The sequence below is a fragment of the Dunckerocampus dactyliophorus genome, chromosome 19 (genome assembly GCF_027744805.1).
Source record: "Dunckerocampus dactyliophorus isolate RoL2022-P2 chromosome 19, RoL_Ddac_1.1, whole genome shotgun sequence".
In the NCBI taxonomy this organism is placed as follows: domain Eukaryota; kingdom Metazoa; phylum Chordata; class Actinopteri; order Syngnathiformes; family Syngnathidae; genus Dunckerocampus; species Dunckerocampus dactyliophorus.
In genome coordinates this window covers 18,897,858-18,918,881 of record NC_072837.1, presented here as the reverse complement: position 1 = coordinate 18,918,881, position 21,024 = coordinate 18,897,858, and the positions used below count along the sequence as shown (strand labels likewise).

General features: G+C 45.4%; 1 protein-coding gene across 6 annotated transcripts in view; it reads right to left on the bottom strand.

Annotated features, from left to right (window-relative positions):
• The window catches only part of LOC129171932 (MAM domain-containing glycosylphosphatidylinositol anchor protein 2-like), a 215,218-nt gene that overhangs the window by 123,236 nt on the left and 70,958 nt on the right, over window positions 1-21,024 (bottom strand). For all 6 annotated transcript variants that reach the window (XR_008566863.1, XM_054761097.1, XM_054761096.1 and 3 more), the window contains exon 3: window positions 12,261-12,435. Coding sequence is in view for 5 of the 6 variants with exons in the window: in XM_054761097.1 (XP_054617072.1) it covers window positions 12,261-12,435 (175 nt within the window). In the remaining variant the exon portion in view is untranslated. The remainder of the gene's footprint in view (window positions 1-12,260; window positions 12,436-21,024) is intronic.

Below are 21,024 nucleotides of genomic sequence, written 5' to 3'. Positions count from 1 at the left end.
CAGTGGGCTCAGTGTTTTCCTTTGCGAGGCCAGTAGCAGAGCAAATAGCCCAGTGAAGGACTTCAGCCTGGGGCGCCAGTGGAAGCAAATCCAAAGAGAAAAGGTGCTACAGCGACACTTTGGAGATAAACAGGAAGCGGTGACAGAGTGCTCTCTCTTGTATTCTTTCCCGCCGCTGTGTTACAAAGTACTTTACATTCTGCTGCTTTCAAAGCAAGGCGCCGGGATTAAATGACGAATGCTCATGCACGGCGGAGGCGGGCGGGCGCTAAATGAGACAAAAGATGACGAGCGGCGTCACATTGGCTGTTTCGTCCTGTACATCATGCATGAAGGATCAACTGCTGTGAGTGCCATTTGAAAGAACGTGACATAATGTCGTTTTACCACGTGTGTGTGTGTGTGTGTGTGTGTGTGTGTGCTGTAATGTATTTCATCCATGCTGGTCAAGAGGCTAATAAGCCCTGCTGATAGCCTGCTGATAGAATACATGAATCCACCAGTAATTTGCGGGCTGAAACGTACGTCTTGTGACGCCTTTCCTTCCGTCTCGCCATCGCTCGGCAACACTGACCCCTGTCTCCGCAGGAACACCCCGCGAGCTGCGTCTATTTCTGCTGGGAGTGGATGGATGGAAGTGTTGGGGTTGAAGCGGGGGGGGGGGGACGGGTGGAACATCTATCTGAGCGATGGCGGCTGGAAACATGGCGCTCTGAGACAGGAGAGAGCAGTGCTGTGCTGTTTTTAATAATCTACTGCAAAAAACACTAAAAGATCCTCAATATGACAGGAATGCTTTGCTGTTTTGTAGGATTTACTGCAACAACACCAGTCAAAGATCCTCTATGTGACGGTCCTGCTCTGCTGTTGTTTAGAATCTACTGCAAAACGCTACTCAAAGATCCTCCATATGACGGGTTGCTCTGCTGTTTTTAAGAAGCTACTGCAAAAACACCACTCCAAAATCCTCTATATGACAGGAATGCTTTGCTGCTTTTTAGAATCTACTGCATAAACACTAGTCAAAGAACCTCTATGTGACAGTAGCACTCTGCTGTTTTTAAGGACCTACTGCAAAAACGGTAATCAAAGATCTTCCACGTAAGAGCAGTGGTTTGCTGTTTGTAAGAATCTACTGCAAAAACACCACTGCAAAATCCACTATATGACAGGAATGCTTTGCTGTTTTTTAGGATCTACTGCATAAACACAAATCAAAGATCCTCTATGTGACAGTAGTACTATGCTGTTTTTAAGGGCCTACTGCAAAAACGGTAGTCAAGGACCTTCCACCTCAGAGCAGTGGTTTGCTGTTTTTAAGAATCAATTGCAAAATCTCTACTCAAAGATCCTCCATATGACAGAGGTGCTCTTCTGTTTTTAAGAATCCACTACAAAAACTCCATACAATAATCCTCTATATGACAGGAATGCTCTGCTGTTTTTAGGAGCTACTGCAAAAGCACTAGTCAAAGATGTTCGATATGACAGGAGTGCCATGCTGTTTTTAGGGAACTACTGCAAAAATGCTATTCAAAGATCCTCTATATGGCAGGGGTGCTCTGCTGTTTTTAAGAATCCACTGCAAAAACGGCACTCAAAGAGCTCTGTTATGACAGAAGTGCTCTGCTGTTTTTAGGGACCTGCTGAAATAGCCCTAGTCAAACATCTTCTACATAACAACAGCATTTGCTGTTTTTAAGAATCTACTACAGTATTTATATTATATTTATATTACAGGAGCACTCTGCTGTTTTTAGGGGATCTGCTGCAAAAATGATGATGAGACGGGTGTGTTGTGATGCGCTTCCTTCCATCTCGCCATCGCGCGGCAACACTGACCCCGTCTCCGCAATAACACCGCCGTCTATTTCTGCTTGGAGTGGATGGATGGGGGGTGGACAAGTGGAACATCTATCTGAGCGATGGCGCCTGGAAATATGGCGCTCTGAGACAGGAGCGAGCGTGTGCGGTTCGTCTCGACGCGGTCGATGGGATGAGGAATGGTGGGCGGAGCTCGCCCTCACACACGCACATCTCAGTGTCTGACAAAAGTGAGCACAGCCCTCAGATTTCAACAAGCTTTTTATGCTATCTTGCCAAGAACTACACAATAAGCTTTAGAGTAGTCAGTGTACAGCTTATATGGTAGTATACTGATTTACTACGCACTGACAATGAGCCAAAACACACCCATTATTGTCAAAATTGTGTCCTAGGTGTGAATATTGAGTGTACGCATCTATCACTGCCTTAATCCTCTTGGACAGGTTGCTGCTGAAATCCTTTTCCACTCAAAGCACTTTGCATCTTGGAGGTGTGTTGTGGCCTGCGGCCCAGTTTCTGCTACAGAAAGTCACAGTACATGTTGGAATACATCGTTATCCTCAATGAACCGCAGCTCCTCTGGTGCCAGCAGCACTCGTGCATGCTACCATGCTTCATGATTGGCAAGACACATTTACCTTGCCTCTCGCTGGTGCTGCCAGCCATTTGTCCTGGATACTAAATCCACACTGCTGTACAAGGTATACGCTGACTACCCCCCAGTATGTCCACGTTTACTTACTTCAGGGGCCATTGGTAGAGGTGGTGTAGTGGTTCACATAGCTGGAAAGATTCCCATTCATTGCGATTGATGGGACACATCTGCATGGTCTTACAGCCATGCAGCAAGCACAAAGACCGGAACAGATGATACTATCTGAACTTATACTACCTTGTGCAGCTTGGTTGCTGCTTTGAAATGCCAAATCTGCATCCTGGGACACATAAAAGCCTCCCATGATAGATGCCTCCTTCCAATAAACGCCTGGTGCTCTCTGTTGTGGAGTACAAACATGTCATGGGTCACTTTTTCTTGTGTAAAAGCAGGCAGTGGTTTCTTCCCGCTGAAGAACACGAGGGTACTGATCAGCAGTCAGCGTCCTGGTCCAGCAGTAAACGTGTCTTTCATTCTATTAGCGCACATAATCAAACAGATGACCAACAACAACGTGCCGTGATTTTAATGTGCTTTTAATTGGACTGAACTTTATGGCTTGTAACTGAGTGAATGTCTATTTATTGTATTATTGTTGTTATGGCTGGCGATCAAAGAGCAAGAATGAGGTTCAAGGCTTGCAAAAGGCCAAATACTCGCCCGCCCGCAGGTACGGTTTGGCAGCTTTAGAGGTAGCGCGTGACGCCATGCTCTGAATTATTCATCGCATTTCTCCATCAAGTTCTACCGCTTCCTTCCTACTTGCATCGCACACCTGTTTACTTCCCAAGGTTACTGTCCACTGTCATCAGGGCGGGTGTCATTAAGCAGCACAAGAGGAGAAGAACAACGTAAATTCTCTACTTACGGAAACATAACACACTTTTCTATTTCATCTGGCCCACTCTCGGCAGTGATCAGAGGCAAATTAAGTAAGCACACACGTGGACTCCCCAAGGTCACTGTCCCCTGGCATCAGGGCGGGTATCATAAAGCAGCAGGAGAGAGGAAGAAAGACTTAAAAATTCTTGTGTTTCGGTCCCTTCAACACCAGATTCTTAAAGTATCGTGCCAAAAAACTTTAGCGCACATTCGTTGAATGTGAAATTCAGAGCCAGAACCACATTCTTTGCTATGTCATCTGGCCCAAACTCGTGATCAGAGGCAAGATAAGGAAGCACACCTGTTTACTCCCCAAGGCTACTGTCCACTGTCAGCAGGGCGGGGGTCATAAAGCATCCATCCATTCATCTTCTTCCACTTGTCGGAGGTCGGGTCATGAGGGCAGCAGCCTAAGCAGAGAAGCCCAGACTTCCCAGGCCAGTTGAGAGACGTCGTCTCTCCAACGTGTCCTGGGTCTTCCCCGAGGCCTCCTACCCGTCGGATGTGCCCTGAACACCTCCCCAGGGAGGCGTCCAGGAGGCATCCTGACCAGATGCCCGATCCACCTCATCTGGCTGCTCTCAATGCAGAGGAGCAGCGCTTCTACTCCGCGTTTCTCTCGGACGAGAGTGGGTCTGGGAGAGCCCAGCCACCCTACGGAGAAAACTCATTTCGGCTGCGTGTACCCGTGATCTTGTCTTTTCGGTAACTACCCAAAGCTCGTGACCATAGGGTCATAAAGAAGCACCAGAGAAAACAAAAAAAGGAAAAAAATGCATAACAACAAAAAAGCACTTTCGTATTTCTATGTGTCATCAAAGCCGCAACAACGAGATAAGGAAGCCCACTCGTGACGAGCGAACACACTCTTACTTGATAAATATTCATGGGGTTTGACTCCTCCTGTCGCCAACTTTATGAGTTTTAAAGCTTTGGGGATGTTTTCAAGCCAAAATGCAGCTTGTTAAAAATGGCCCTTGTTTATTTGTGTACGTCGTAGCTTGTTGGAAAATGAACGTTCTTGACTGAAAAGTGTTGCTGAAGCGCATGTACGCGTCTACGCACGGATTTAGTTGTCAACCGCAATCTATTCAGGCTGGCCTGTCCTACTTTTCGGAGCTTTTGCAGGAACCCAAAGCTGCCAAGCCGCGTTATAGCAAGCCGCACTTTTTGCAAACTAAATCAAATTCCTTCCTCTGTGCATGCGTGACGTCTTCCGCCCGTGCACACTTCCGCCCCTGGATGACGGATGCCTGACGTAATGCGATGATGCCGGCTGATGTTTTATTCAGCGTCTTCAAAGAAAGAAGAAAGATCTCATAAGATATGTAGAGCGAGACGCATGCGAGTCGGCCGCTAAGTGCTTTTGGATGTAAATGAGAAGGCGGTGATGAATGGCAAGTTGCGACGACGCCCAGTGATCCCGGCCTTTTTGGCGTGGGGTGGGAGGGCGTGGGGGAAATGAATCAGCGCATTATGTTACGTTGTGGAAATGCTTGCCGGTGTTCTTAATGGAGGTAAAGCCAGTTCAAGACTGGCCATTAGTCTCTCAAGGACTTATCACAACGTTGGCCCGACCTCACCTCCTCTCTACCTTCTATAATTGACTGTGTTTGTGTCCGATATGTTAATGAGATTAACTCCTGCTTCTTGGGTTTACTTTTTATTGGATTTGTTTATATTAGCATTTTGTTTGGCGTGGAAGGACTACAAATGTGCTGACCCGTATTTATTTATCTACAAGTCAGTACATTTTATTCTTCTCTTGCGTATAATGTCAACACGAGGCTCGGTCATATCTGATAACGTCACCTTCATCAAGCGCTAGTCATGAATAAAGCAATCAAATCAGAAATGAAGGCCAAGACGATCGAAGATCTAATATTGGACGGGAGCGCTCTGTTGATTCGGAGGACCTACAGCAAAAGCACAAGACAAAGATCTCAGCTCTGCTGTTTTTTTAAGGACCTACTGCAAAAACAGCAGTCACAGATCTTCCACTTAACGACAGTGCTTTGCTGTTTTCAAGAATCTCACTGCAAAAACGCCACTCAAAGATCCTCTTAAATGGCAGGGGAGCTCTGCTGTTTTTATGAATTTACTGCAGAAACGCCACTCACAAATCCTATATATGACAAGAATGCTCTGCTGTTTTTTAGGACCTAAAATCGAGTTCTTCCATCTAACAGTAGTGCTTTGCTGTTTTTAAGAATGTACTACAAAAATGGTACTCCAAGATTCTCTATATGACAGGAGTGCTTTGCTGTTTTTAAGAATGTACTGCAAAAACACTACTCAAAGATCCTCTATTTGACAGGAATGCTCTGCTGTTTTTTTAGGAGCAACTGTGAAGACACTAGTCAAAGGTTTTCGATATGACAGGAGTGCCATGTTGTTTTTAGGAACCTAGAGCAAAAGCCCCAAAGACCTTCTGCATAACAGCAGTGCGTTGTTGTTTTTATACTCACTTTACACTTTGATACTCAAATATCCTCTATATGGCAGTGGGGCTCTGCTGTTTTTAAGAATCTCTAAATAGGACAGGAGTGCTATGCTATTTTTAGGGACCTACTACAAAAGCCCCAGTCAAAGATCTTCTACATTACAGCAGTATTTAGCTGTTTTTAAGAATCTACTGTAAAAACACTACTCATAGATCCTCTATGTGGCAGGGGTGCTCTGCTGTTTTTAAGAATCTACAGCAAAAACGCTACTCAAAGATCCTCTATATGACAGGAATGCTCTGTTGTTTTTTTAGGAGCTACTGCAAAAATGCTACTCAAAGATCCTCTATGTGGCAGGGGTGCTCTGCTGTTTTTAGCAAACTACTGCTGTTGTTGCACTCAGCTGTTTTTAAGAATCTATGCAAATGCACTAGTCGAAGAGCCTCTATATGAGAGGAGTGCCAAGCTGTTTTTAGGGACCTACGGCAAAAGCTTGAGTCATTGATTGTCTACATAACAGCAGCCCTTTGCTGTTTTTAAGACTGTACAACAAAAACACTAGTCAAAGATTTTCTACATTACAGGAGCACCCTGCTGTTTTTAACAACCTATGCAAAAACACTCGCCAAAAATCCTGAAGTTAACAGCAGTGCTTTGCTGTTTTTAAGGATCTGCCAGTGTTTCCCATAGATAAATATTTTGTGGCAGCCCTCCAAAAATACATTTGGACCGCTGCTTTTGTAGTTTGCATTTCACGTTTTTGTAACTCCAGTTTTGCAAATGCGTCACAGCCAATTATACAAATTTGACGATCACGTCACACCGGGCCGCACCACAAATAGATTGCAGTCCTGTGGGAAACACCGTCGGCTGCAAAAAGGCTCGTCAAAGATCCTCTATGTGAGAGGATACTCTCCAAATGAGGGAGTGAACAATGACTTCATCCCTCCACCAGTCATAACTCACGCCGCAGTACCTGCAAAAGTCAACTCACTAATCGATAAGACTCCCCTGAAGCCTGGCCGACGTACCCTTAATGCCTCGGAACGCCTCTCCGGCGGGGAAAAGGACGATAGACATTTAATAGATATATAGCGCCATCGTATCACTACTGAACAGGCTTTTATTACACAGGAGACACATTAACACATTTTAGTGTGGGAAATATGGACACATTCACTCCCTCATCCATGCCTTTTGCTCACGCAAAAATTATATTCAATTAAATGAAGTTAAAATCTTTTTATGCAAACGCAGCTACAATACCTCAAATATTGGAATTAGATAGAACATCTTCAAAAGTGACGTCCTTGCATGCGGCCTTGTACACGTGTGTGTGCGTGTGTGTACTGCATCAGCGGGCGTTGTTACGTGGTAGTAGCAGCACGAGCAATGCTGTTGTCCCCCGGGGGTGAAACTAATTGATGGGCCTCCACAGCGAACGCTATTTTTAGACACTTTCCACCAAGTTAATTATTTTTATTTTTTTTCTTAATTAGCGCTAAAGCTGACTGTTTTGGAGCCGGACCACCCATCACCAACACCTTCAATTAGGCTCTTTTCTGATGTGAGCCAGTCTAATAACAGACTGCTGCAAGGGTATGACGACTGAACAGCTTCCATATTGTTTAGCTGGCCTCCACCTTGATACAATACGACACATTCATGATACCACACAGCTACTGTACTCCCCATGCGATACATTCCAATTTAGCGCTATTCGCCATTCATGATTCACTCCGATTAGGGTATCCCGATGCAATACGATATGATCCATTCCAGTTTGGATGAGATACAATACAATGCACTGCAGTTACGACACAATGCGATTCACCCCAGTTATGATCGGATACAATTCTCCCCAGTTACGATGCAATGCGATACAATTTGTTTACTTCACTTCACGATTCACTCCAATATGCAACACAATACAATTCACTCCCAATGCATTAGTTATGACACAATATGATTCACTCCAGTTATGATCGGGTACAATTCTATCCAGGTGCGATGCGATTCACTCCATTTATGATGCAACATGATCCACTCCAATTGTGATGCGACACAATGCGATTCACTCCCATTTCAATTCACTTCACTCCAGTTACGATGCATTACGATTCACTGCAGTTATGTGATACAATTCACTTCAATTGTGATGTGATTCCCTACGATTCACTACGATTTTGATGCAATACCAACTGCTGATTAAAGCCAACACAATTCACACCAGTTAGGACACAATACGATTCACCCCAGTTATGATCAGATACAATTCCCCCCAGTTACAATGCAATACGATTCAATTCATTTATGATGCCATACGATTCACTCCATTGATGGAGTGATACCCTACGATTCACTCCAATTTTGATGCATTACGATTCACTCTCAGTGCTGGTAAGATTCACTCCAGTTATGATGCATTTCACAGCAGTTACGACGCAATACGATTCATTCCAATTCTGAAGTGATCCTAATGGGATCCGACCCAATTAAATTAAATTCTGATACGAAACAATACAATCCCTCCGATCACGATCCATTGCCACATGAGTCACTCTAATTTTTTATGAGATTCAATACGATTCACTGTAATTTCAATGCAATATGATACGGTTCACTCCAGTTGTGATGCGATACCAGTAATAATGCAATCAGATTCGCTGCATTGACAGTATGATTCGATACATTTCACTCCAATTCAAATGCAATACCAAACGATTCCTTCCAACTACACAACGATACGATACGATTCACCTTATTTCTAAAGTGATACAAAATGATTCACTCTAATTTCAGATGGGATTCAATATGATAACTCTAATTTCAGTGCAATTGATAAGATTAATTCCAATTTTGATGCAATACGATACGATTCACTCCCAATGCTGGTAAGATTCACTCCAATTATGACACGATACCATACGATTCCTTCCAACTACCGAATAATACGGTACAATTCACCTTGTGTCTAAAGTGATACAAAATGATTCACTGTAATTGTGATGTGGTGCAATTGATTCACTTTGGTGTAATTGAGGCTTGGATACGCTCACACTACACGCCATCTTTCAGATGTGATTTTGATGATGATATCTGATTCAGTGTTTTGTTTTTCTCCAAAAAGTCAGAACCAAGTAGCGTAAATCCAGCCAAGCCATCCTTCTGGACGTCTCTTGAGGACACGCTACTCCTGCCTTGAATTGAGGCTTTAGGATTTCAATTTTGGGGAATAAACACTCCAGATTTTATTCATATATGCACCTATTATTAGATGAAAGGCAGCTTCATAAAGGCGCCCACTGCCAGCCTGACTCACCATCAATCCAATCAAAGGAATTTTCCACGGCGAGATGGATGGCCGATAGCGGCAGATGACACAGGAAGCCATCGTTTACGCTGATAACCGCAGCCGGCGGCCCGCAGGAGCTGATTGCAGCTTTACGGCCGACCCTAACGCATTTATAAAAGCTGCCGAGTCCGACAAAGAGCGCTTCATACCTGCTGACACCTGCGTTGTTTGTCCACTCCGTGCCCCGTAGGGGACGGGCCCGGGCAAAGTTAATAAAACAAGCCGCCCCTCCCCCGCTCCCAACTCTTAAAAACAATCGATTGGCAGCTTAAGCACACCGGTTTGTTTGCTTTTTTTCATTAAATTTTGTGCATTTTGCAGCAGCAGACTAATGTTGGCTGATTGAGTCGGGCTTAAGTGTGGTGCGGGGGCAGCTCTTTGCAGGCTCAGGGAGTTCATCGACCAAGGAGAACGATACTCCCCAAAGCGATCAAGTCCAAAACAAACAGTTTGGGGAAAAGGAACCGATAGTTGCCGTTTTACCGCGGATGGAAATTGTGTTTGTGTAGACTTGGACTTTAATTTACTGTATCTATTTTGTTGGCAGAAAGGTTAATTGATGCCAGCTATCATTTACTGGAGCGCAATCATTCCGCAGGTTGCTGTGTTTGCTCTCCGTCAGGAGAGTTCAAGGAGGCAGCCGGGGACGGGGGGTCGGGGGTTTGTTTAGCTCGGCTTTATCCACTGGCTCTCCTTACAGCTCGTCAGGTGTCCACTTCGGGGGACCCGCTGCACGCTGACCCGACCCCATGTGCACAAACACTGCATTCAACATGGCTGGGAGGGGAAGAACATCGCCTGACTCCAAAGCTTTGGAGGCGACGGCAAACAAAAACGACGGCTGCTGACCGCAATTCTTCTTTTTTGTTTTATGTTGCTGATTTTCCTTCATTTCATGTCATTTTCATCCATGTAACCTATGATTGCAGGCAAAAACATTATACACCTAAGTGTTGCGCAATTCTGATTGTGCTACGTGAGAGTGTGTGTGTGTGCAAGTGTGTGTGTGTGCGTGTGTGTGTCACCAAGGCCTATTAGGTATTCGACGGAACTGAGCTAATAGTCGCCAATGAACCAATGGTGTAATAATAATATCTAACAAACCGTATGTGATTCCATCGTTTCCGATATTGGGACGCGTTTGCTCACAGCTCATAGTTGTTGTATTATTCTCTCTCTACACCCTCATTTTTCTACTTGCTAATAAACGCCGATCAGCTCCACCTCCACTGCAGCAGTCAGCCTACAGAGACTTTCCGTTCACAAGTCCAAATCAAGCATGTCTGCCGTGTGGGACTTCCTGTCGTTGTGAGAGTGATATCAGTTTTGCAAAACACGCCTTAAAACTCGTTAGTTTGGCACTTGGCAGGGTGTGGTGAGTTTTTTAATTAGCCAAAACGCGAGACACGCGCCCGTGATAGCCCGATCAGTGGTTGGATAGAAATTTTGGTCCACCACCTCTTGACGGATTTGAGGCTGTCGCTTGGCAACTCCACCTTCCCGCTCCCTCCACAGACAGACATTCTATGGGATCGAAGTCTGGAAATAAAGCCTAATTAAAAGTCCTAGCTTACACGAGCATCCATCCTATTTACTGTGTAAAAATGGCATCATTAAAACAACAGCGCGAGTACAGCTGCACTCATCCAATGCATTTTATTTGTTCATTTTGTCTTTTGCATCTTTTACATGGTTTACATCGGCAAAAAGTGGCCCGTGAGCGCAATTAGAGCTTTCCTCGTTTATTTACTTGTGTTTGAGCGCCGTGAACGCGCCGACCTCAAACTGCCAGCTAGAAGAAGCAGCCGGCGGTGGAAAACTCTCGCTCTTTTGATTATCCCCGGGTCTTTCCTCACGCCGCCTCAGCCGTCCCCATTCCGGCATCTGCTCACAACACCCACCGCCCCCTCCAACAACGCGCCACCCCCCGCCTCCCCCACCGCCGAACTCCTTAGCGCGGCCAAGGAGAACGGCTGTCAGCTCTCGCTCCTCAAAGCCCTCCGCCAGGCGCTCTAAACCAGTTTCTCGCCGGCGACCTGTGCCCGTGTCGCTCCCAATAAGCAGGTACAAGGATAAGAAGGAGGTGGCGGGGGAAGCGGGAGGAAGAAGGATGTGGATAAGTGGCTGACCTTCATGCAGCGACACACACTGCAGCGAGAGATTAAAAAGTTGACTTTTAAGACCCCAAATCAAAGTGGCTTTCCTTGCATTTGGACCCCCGCCTCACCTGCTGCCATCTTTTACTGAGGTTTTTTTGTTTGTTTTGTTTTGTCTTGCTAGCTCGCTTCTTTATTTCCTCCTGTGGCTGAAAACTGGCAACAAATTCAGCCGTTTTGCACAATAAATGAACAACTCACTTTGCAGGCTGACTTTGAGAGAAAGCAGGGGAGCTTCTGAGGCGGAATAGTAAACAAGACAATTCCGAGACAACGAAAAATGCGTCATCTAATCGCACACGTATGCTAAAAGATGCTAAAGGTTCACACACAGCATGAGAAGACGCCGCGCCCCGTAGCGGCTCAGAGCAGTGTAGAGGTGTCATGTGATTGGATGCTAAGTAAGTGCTATAGTCTTCTGGCAATCAGCCACTCAAAATAAAAATAAAATAAAATAAAATGTTTATAATGATATGTAATGCTGACGTGATAATAATAATAATACTGATAGTGAAAATAATAATAATAGGGATAATAAATTATTAATAATAATAATAATAATAATAAATTATTATTATATTCTAATCATATGCACCTCCGCTGTCTCTAATGCTAACTGTATGTATCCTACGGGCGTCATTAAAACAACACAAACTGGTGGTGGCCCAATACTTTTAAGCAACAGGACTAAATGTCCATTTTCACAAAAACAACAATCTCTGTCTGCGGCACAGACGTTCCTGACTCGTACAAAACAGTGGACGGATGTGTTGGAATAACGAAGGTTCCCCCGGCCTAATTAGCATTCTGCAGCAGCCAGACTTTAAAGGTTTATAAAAATGCGCTGCAAATGTTTTATAACGTCACAAACACACTTTGCTGCCAGCAGAGGAAGGCCAGCTCTTAGCAGCGGAACACAACGAATAAAAAGCTGCACTTACAGTAGACGTCCACCCGGATGGACTTGATGGCGGGGGAGCCCAGGCCGTTCTCAGCCTTGCAGTAGTAGCGCCCCCCCTGGGTCCTCAGGATTTTGGCGATGTGCAACGTCTCGTTGAAGACGCTGGAGTCCTGGAAGCGGTCCGACACGCTGCCGGCCGTCTTGGTCCATCGGATCTAGGAACAAAAATACACAAAAATGTTCATGATTTCCTGGCAGGTTCGGTTTTCCGCAGGACTTGGTCAGGCACATTTTACCCCCAATTTGATGCTCCTGGGGAGCCACATTGTCAGAAAGCTAAAGGGGGTGGGACTCCAGTATCTTTCTTATTTAGTGCGTAATGTCATTGCAAGGCTCTGTCATCCAATCCTACTTTCACTTTCATGAATAAAGTCCCAAAAGATCATATAAAAGGAATGCTCTGCTCTTTTTAGGAATCTACTGCCAAAACACCAGTCAAAGATCCTCTACATCAGTGACTCCCAACTGGTGGGTTGCAGAGCTGTTTTCGGTGAGTCGCGGGTCTTTGCCTGGGCTTAAAAAAAATAAATGTAGTGACCTGATGTCCGTGAATGCACCTCGCATGTTGAGGTGCGCGCTTGCTCATGGGCAAATTTGTCAAGCTTGAGCAAGAGAGGAAGGGCATCGAGTGGGTCCGACACCCACGCAGATATCTGCTGGAGAAAAGCACGCTGTCAGATGGCTGAAAGGTGTTAGCTGGGAGGTGTCAGACAGGGCTGTCAGATGGCCCAGAAGAAGGTTAGCTAGCTGGGAGTAGTCATGAACACATGGTACGGGAGCGCTGCTCATGTGTGGAGGAGCTTTTTATATTTTTACTGCTTATATGCCCTGTTGTTGTTAGGAATTTGCTGACAATTGGCGTACCCCTAGGGGTATGCGTACCCCACTTTAAGAACCTAGCCTCTATATGACAGGTGCATGACTCCAAATCACTAGTCAAAGGTCCTATATGGAAGAGGTCCGCAACTGCATGCACTGTACTGCAAAAACGTTAGTCAAAGATCCTCTATATAACAGGAATTCTCTGTTGTTTTTAGGAACCTGCTGCAAAAATGGCAGTCAGAGATCCTCCACAGTATATAGACAGGAATGCTTGGCTGTTTTTAGGAATCTTGTGCTGCCAAATAAGTTTGGAACAGAAGATGAGGGCTGGTGTGATGTCATTCAAGGGCGGGCCGCCAGTTGGATCAGGCTGCTGCCTTGCTACCCATTATCTCCAAATCAGGCAAACTGTAGCTGCGGGTGTGTCTGGCAGCAACATTTTAAGAGCATCCATGGCCATTAAAAACAAAAGCCTGCAAAAGAGGACCCTGAATGCTTCACATTGATCAACAACCAAGCACCAAGTGGTCGATGCCAACTGCTAGGAACAGTTGAAGTGATGATCTTCTGATCGTGAGCGTGTCTGGCTTTCACGCAGCACATGCAGCTGTGGAGACTCTTCTGACTCGGTGGAAAGAAGCACCTGGTGAAGAGAACACTTTGCTTCTTTGCTTTTTTAGCGTGCATCGTAATAAAAACAACAACAACAAAACGCTGTTGATGTAAAGGCGAGCTGGCGGATTTGAGCAATATGATAATTACTTTTCCCGCCACACTGACAGCCCTGCTTCTTATTTTTGGACTATTCTTGGACGTCTTTTTTCCTGCTCAAAAGATTTAAATGTCCACGCTTTGCATATTTTGTCCATCCATCCATCTTCTATGCTGCTTTTCCTCAGTCGGGTCACAGGGGCATGCTGGAGCCTATCCCAGCTGACTTTGGGCGAAAGGACTGGTGGCCAGCCAATCACAGAGCACACGTGAAAACATTTCTGAGCTTGACAGAAAATAATTGAGAACCACTGAATTAACCCAACATGCAGATTTTCGGAATGTGGGAGGAAAGTGGAAAAAACCCACAAACGCACAGACAACACGCAACTTTCCTCTCCCCAGCTACTTCCTCCAACTCCTCCCGGCGAATTCCGAGGCATTCTCAGCGGTCCTCCAAACGTGTCCTGGGTCTTCCCAGGCCTTCTACCGATCGGACGTGTCCTGAACGCATCCCCAGGGAGGCATCCTGACCAGATGCCTCATGCGGAGGAGCAGCGCTTCTACTCTGAGTTGCTACCGGATGACCGTGCCTCTCACCTTATCTCTAAGGGGGAGCCCAGCCCCCCTACGGAGAAAACTCTTTTCAGCCTCTTGTACCCGCGATCTTGTCCTTTCGGTCACTACCCAAAGCTCTTGACCAAAGGGGAGGGTAGGAACGTAGATCAGTTCGGCTCAGCTCCCTCTGTCATCCACCCCCGCGGCCGAGGAGCTTTTTGATCACCTGGCAACCTCAGCCCCAGAGATTGGAGAACCCGCTGTGGAGTCCCCAGGCACAGCTTCCACATTGGTGGGATTCAGGAGGTCTTCTCACCCTCCTGAGATGATGGATGGTGGTCCAGAATCTCTTGGAAGCCGTCCGGAAGTCGTTCTTCCCCGAACTCCTCCCATGTCTGAGTTTCTACCAGAGCCCAGAGATGCTACCTGGAGCCACCAAAAACAGCGCAGCAGGCCTCTTTCGTCAGAATCCCTCACCGCTGATGTCCACCAACGGGTTCTGGGATTACCAGTTGGCAGCTAATTCATCTTTAATTAAACCAAAGTACTGAAAAAATGTAAAAATGGTGAAAACTAAAAGTAATTCAGGAAGTGGCCAACGCACAGCTTCAGGGAGTCATCCTCATCATACACACCACCATCTGGTCTGGTAGGTGTGACTTTAATTTGGGCTCAGTGTGTCCAAGTCCCGAGGAGGAGTTTGTCCATATAGGAGCCCTGGTTTTGGCCCAAAATGGCCCGTCCAAACCAAAATGTCCAGCTTCCTGGTAGTTTGCAAACATGGGTTCTTGAGACGTTCTTGTGCGTCCTGTCATGATCGGTGAAACTGGGTTCATTTTGAAACAATTTACAGGGGGCGCTATTGGGGATTTGTGCTCGCAACCCCTGAAATATCACATTTTCATGCACGTTAAGGCGAGAAAACCTGTGAATAATGCTAACAAACAGCAGTTCCTAATTACACCACCCCCACTTCACTCGCTCACAACAGGAGGATCAACATTTCCTCTCCAAAGTCTACTCATGCTGCATCTAATTGAAATGCGCCCGGTGTCTTATGTCTTCGCCTCATGCCCGCATCACATGCTGTGGCACGTGTCGCATGCCCAAATCGCCCTGTAATTCCTGCTGTGACGTTTCCTCCTCTCCCGTCCACTGACTGGTTTCCTAATTGCTTGCTGTGTTCCCTGTTAGGCGCCAGCGGTGGTCCGTGCCACTCAGTGGTGCAGCCGACTGTGGCTGAGCATCACAATGGAGCCATCAGAGGTGCGGGGGTCAGGAGGGTGATTGGGTGGAAATTACAGGGTAGGAGTGAGGGGGACGACAGGTCTATATTAGGGAAGATATTTTGATATTGACATTACAACTTGAAAATGAGACGCACGGTGACGGAAGTACCAAAGCTGTGGCGACTGGCGTTGGCTGCAAGGAGGCAAAGCACTTCTTTGTGTAAATAGCTGGCAACGCACGTGAGTCTCCCTCACAGTCAACAGGTCTAAATAGGATCCAATTATCTACCTCCGCATGCACTTTAAAATGTCGGTTGCACTTGTGCAAGTTAAACTTACCATACTGTAAAAACGCGCGACATCTGTGTGAGTCTATATTGTGTCTTATTTATGTCTTATTTAATCACATGATGTCTACTATATTGGATATTAGGAGTATAAAGGTGACTATAGGGGTGTTATTTCATGTCAAGTGGGCTCTAATAACGTGAAAAACTGTATTTAGAAGGTATTACACAGGTTTTCATTTGCTCTAACAACAAATGATAAATAAGGAATTGATACCAGAACACAGTCGGGTCGGGTCTGGAGCTCATTACATAAATGAGGGGTTATTGTACATAAGTTGCACTGGACTATAAGTCGCATTTACTGCAACATTTATTTCACAACATTCAAGACCGAGAACAGACAAATCTGGAAAAACAAGCTATTCAACCACAACAAGGGTGTCCAAAGTGCGGGCCCGGGGCCATTAGTCATATTTGATTAGGATAAATCAACAGGTGCAGTTGGTCAAATCCTAATTTGTTCCAGTCCTTCTTCCCACAGGTGTGCACAAACTACACTTACATTGAAATTTTAAAAAGAGTAGACATCAACAATATCTACTTTTTGTCATCAGTACCATGTGAGTCTTGAGAAGCACGAAGGCATCGCTTTGAAAGAAACGATATCGTGCATCTCTAGAAAATACGATAGCTGTTGGTGTGAAAAGGTGAAAGAAATGCAGCGAGTGCTAAGATGTTTTGGCGTCATCATTGATTTTCGGCGTCTCACCTTTCATCTTCCTGCAGCGTCTAAAGGCGGCGCTATTATGAAAACAGTTAGCAGGTGTTGGTGTTGGTGTGCAAGCTCCCACCCCAGCAGAACCAAGTGTGAACGTGTTCATACTTTGACCCCGCCTTGCTCTCCGGCCTCCTCCGCAGACTGACATGAAAGAGTCCCCCCCCCGATGATGAAGCCATCTGCCCTGGTGTCCTCGGCCCTGGCCTCCATCCGTTACGTCCACACTCTTCTGTTTGGCTACCGGCCGCGTCCCGCCTGCCGCCACACACTGCAAACACCTTTTTTTTTATTATTTCTTTTTTCTCTTTCAATTATTCTCCGGCCAGATTCAGCGGAGGGCGCCACGGGTCAGCGAGTGCAAATAGGCTGACCTCGAGCTGCGGGAGATTTGGCTATTGGAGTATGTGATGTGTTTTGGACGCTCCCGTGACGCTCGGCCTTAAGCGCTGCTGGTGTCAGCAGATGCTCTTTTATTTCAACACAACTCAATCTTTATTCTGTCTTTTCACAGTTTGTCTGGTAAGCACCTTCAAAGTATCGACATTGTACTCTTTTCTCTCAACCTACACTTTGCAATTTCAGCCTTCAAACTGTTACCGAAGCATCTGTTTCAGCACTCCAGTCTTAGCCGAGTCATGTTTTAAGACACGTGACACGAGGGCTGTCACAATAACAAATTTTGCTGGTCAATAACGGTACTACAAATTATCGTCGATAATCGATATTATCAACAACACTTTTTTTTTAAACCAATTTTTCATGAATGATTGTCATGAGAGGTGTAATTCACATTTGAACCACTAGATGCTACTCAAGTATAGTGTACCCGTGTGCAGAAGTTGCCTGTATGTATACTGACAGTAAAAGACGTTTGAGATCAACCACGCTGTTGTTCTTAAAGGTTCACGGAAACATCACAATTATACGGCATCAAATATGTGCCACATAACCGCATTGAATGGTTGCATTTCTTTTGCAATGTAGCGAGCGCGCACCATTTTGCACTGTTTTCTTTCTATTTACCAAACGCCTCAGTAAGCGTTGACTGTTGGGACGAACGCTCCGCTGGCTGTTTTTTTTCCCACAGTTGAGAAAAGTGTTTGTGTCAGTCGTCGGTGTTCATGTGATCACCTTCTTCATTCTGTTTAAAACCCGTCATAATTATCGATTTGTTTTTTTTTTACTGTTTGATCAATTTATTGATTACGGTGACAGACCGACTAGACACTAATTCTGAAATGTTCTAATTATAGCATTTTGACCTTGATTGGAGCGAGAAGACCCACTATAGCAGGGGCCTCCAAAGTGCGGCGCGGGTCCATTTGCGCTGCGCGGCTGTTTTTTTTATTGTCCCGTGGCACGTTCTAAAAATATTATTTACCAAGAAAGCAAAAAACAACTGGAAAAATACATTTCACCAAAAGCTTGTAAAACATACTTTTAAAGAGTGCGGTTGTCACACACAAGTGAACCGAACCGCACCAAAGAGTGCACCGAGACCAACCAAGTTGCTGGATCCTGACCACTCACAAGGAGGTTGCCTACAGCCACAGCAGTTAATGCTTTTGACCTAACGGGAGACCGCCAATGGAGGCATTTATGGAACTGATTGATAAAACCTTGTGGTGCTTGTTTTTGCCGGTGGATACTTCATGCCGAGCCCCTTCGGTACCGTGCAGAGAAAAAGGGGCACTGGTTTACAAAATGTTAACTAAATTGAAGCAGAGGAAAACAAAGAGTGGGTGTGAAGGCGCTCTTAAGTCCACAGTAGCTCCGTGGAGTGGCACCTCTGCGCTAAAGCGGCTTAAAAGTTGAATGCTTTTAATTACCGATGCTGCAGGTTGACTTGTGCACCTGCATGCTGATGATGAAAGCTTAACCAGCGTAATGAGCCCACACAATAAAAGCATCCATCCATTTTTCCAGCCATCCATTCTCTATTCTATATATACTAAAACATGGCAAAACAAAAGTGAACGTGTGACAAAAAGGTCCCAGTCATTGTTTTGATGTGCGCTCATTAAAAACGTCACAAAGGAAATGATATCCAATCAGATCGCTTGCGCCGAAATGCCAGCTAACTTCCATTCTGGGACAAAATGTCAGCTCTGTCAACATTTGGTTGGACGAATGAGCGCTGGCAGGACGTACACACGCTAACCTTTTAAGCACTCGTACCATGTTGCTTCCAATTTGCCGGCCAGCACAAATGATGCAGCGTAAAAGCCACGCGGGAGCGAGCTCGTCTGCATTTATTAACATAACTCACCCCGACTTCTTTGATCAAAAGACAGCACCATTCATCTGGAAAGTTCCCTCTGGATGGCAAAGAGCGTATTGATTTGTCATCATTCCGCTGAAAAGGTGAGGACACTTTTTCTGTCCTCAGGTTTCAACTTTGATCATAATTAGACACCAGGGAAAACATGGTGGTGGTGGTGTGGGGGTGGGGTGGAGGGGCGGGTGTTCTGGCTGCCTTCACATGGCACCAAAAATGTTTTCAAAAGATACTTGGTGCGCGGGGGTGTGCAGATCGATCCAAATATCAATCGCAATATCAACAGCAGCAGCGGCATCGGATCTCAGATTCCAAACCAAAATGCCTTCTGCTAGGTTGAATATTTAGGTTATTTTCATATTCTGATACTTTTACCATCTTAGATTTCACCAAAAGCTCATAAAATATACTTTTACAGAGCGTTCATAGCATATTACGTGACATAACTCAAATATTCCAAAACAAAATTGCTTCTGTTAGGTTGAATATGGAGATTATTTTTAGATTTTGACATTTTTACCAGATTAGATTTCACCAAAAGCTTGCAAAATATACCTTTGGAGAACGTCTGTGACATTTTATGTGATGTAACTCAAATATTCCAAACCAAAAAAAAGAGTCTGCTTGGTTGAAAGCTGAAATACTGTAGGTTATTTTTATATGATGACATATTTATCAGCTGACATTTCACCAAAGGCTTGTAAAACACATTTTTCAAGAGCCTTCGTCACACATTACTTGACTTCCCTCAAATACTCCAAAACAAAATGCCTGCTGGGTTGAACATGGAGGTTAGGAAGAGAGGGTGTTGTTGTAACCGGTAACCAGTTGAGACGTACGCTCCTGATCAAAATCTTGCTAGAATGATCATTTTGCACATTTGGATCTTAATGAGGTTTTAAGTAGAGCTACAATATGCAAAAGCAAGAAGGGGGGGTGAGACAAAAAACATTTGGAACTTGTAATTTAAACCAAAAAAAAAAACTGAAATAGGTTGTTTATCAGCTGATCAAAAGTTTAAGACCACAGGCTACAAAAGCCCAAATGTGCTCCAAATGTTGATGTCGTGTCATCATTCCCACTGTCATGCCCTCCTGATGGTGAAGCTAAGAAGCTTTCTCTTTTTCAACGTGGTGGGATTGTGGAGCTGCATAAGCGAGGCCTCTCGCAGCGTGCCATGGCTGCTGAGGTTGGGAGCAGGAAATCAGTCATTCGAAGTTTTGGAAAGATCCTGAGCATTATGGAACAAAAACGTCAAGTGGTAGACCCAAAAACATCACCTGCGCTGAGCCGGAGGATCCAATTGGCTGTCCATCAAGACACAGGGCGGTCTTCCACCCACATGAAGGCCCTCACTGGTGCTGACTGCAGTGCAATAACCATCAGACGCCATCTGCGGGAAAAGACTTTCAAAACCAAAATAGGAATTCAAAGACCTCGTCTCCTTTAACGCCACAAAAGTGCCCGTTTAGACTTTGCCAACCTTGATGGTCCAGATGGCTTCCAACGTTACTGGCATGACAAGGAGATCCCACCTGAGATGTTTTCTACCACAGTGGACACAGTGCACAGTGGAGGGGGGTCCGTCATGTTCTGGGGTGCTTCAGGAACACCGGAGCTTCAGGTGGTGCAGGGTCGTCAAACGGATGCAGATGTTGCAGTGGGCGTCCCTCATGACCGAGGGCCCTCGTCTGTGTGGTACCAGCTGGGTTCTTCAACAGGACAACGCTGCAGTTCACAATGCTGGCTTGACCAAGGACTTCTTCAGGGAGAATAACATCACTCTTTTGGACCATCCTGCATGTTCCCCTCATTTAAATCCCATAGAGAACATTTGGGGATGCATAGCAAGGGAAGTTTCTAAAAATGGCCATCAGTTCCAGACAGTTGATGCCCTTGGTGAAGCCATCTTCACCACTTGGAGCAATGTTCCCACTAGCCTCCTGGAGACACTGGCATCAAGCAGGCCCAAAGCCATTTTGGAAGTGATGAACAAGAACGGTGGAGCTCCTCATCACTGAGTCCTACTGACAACATTTTTTGTTCTGCCTTGGAGAGTTTTTGGTTCTTTTTTGAGC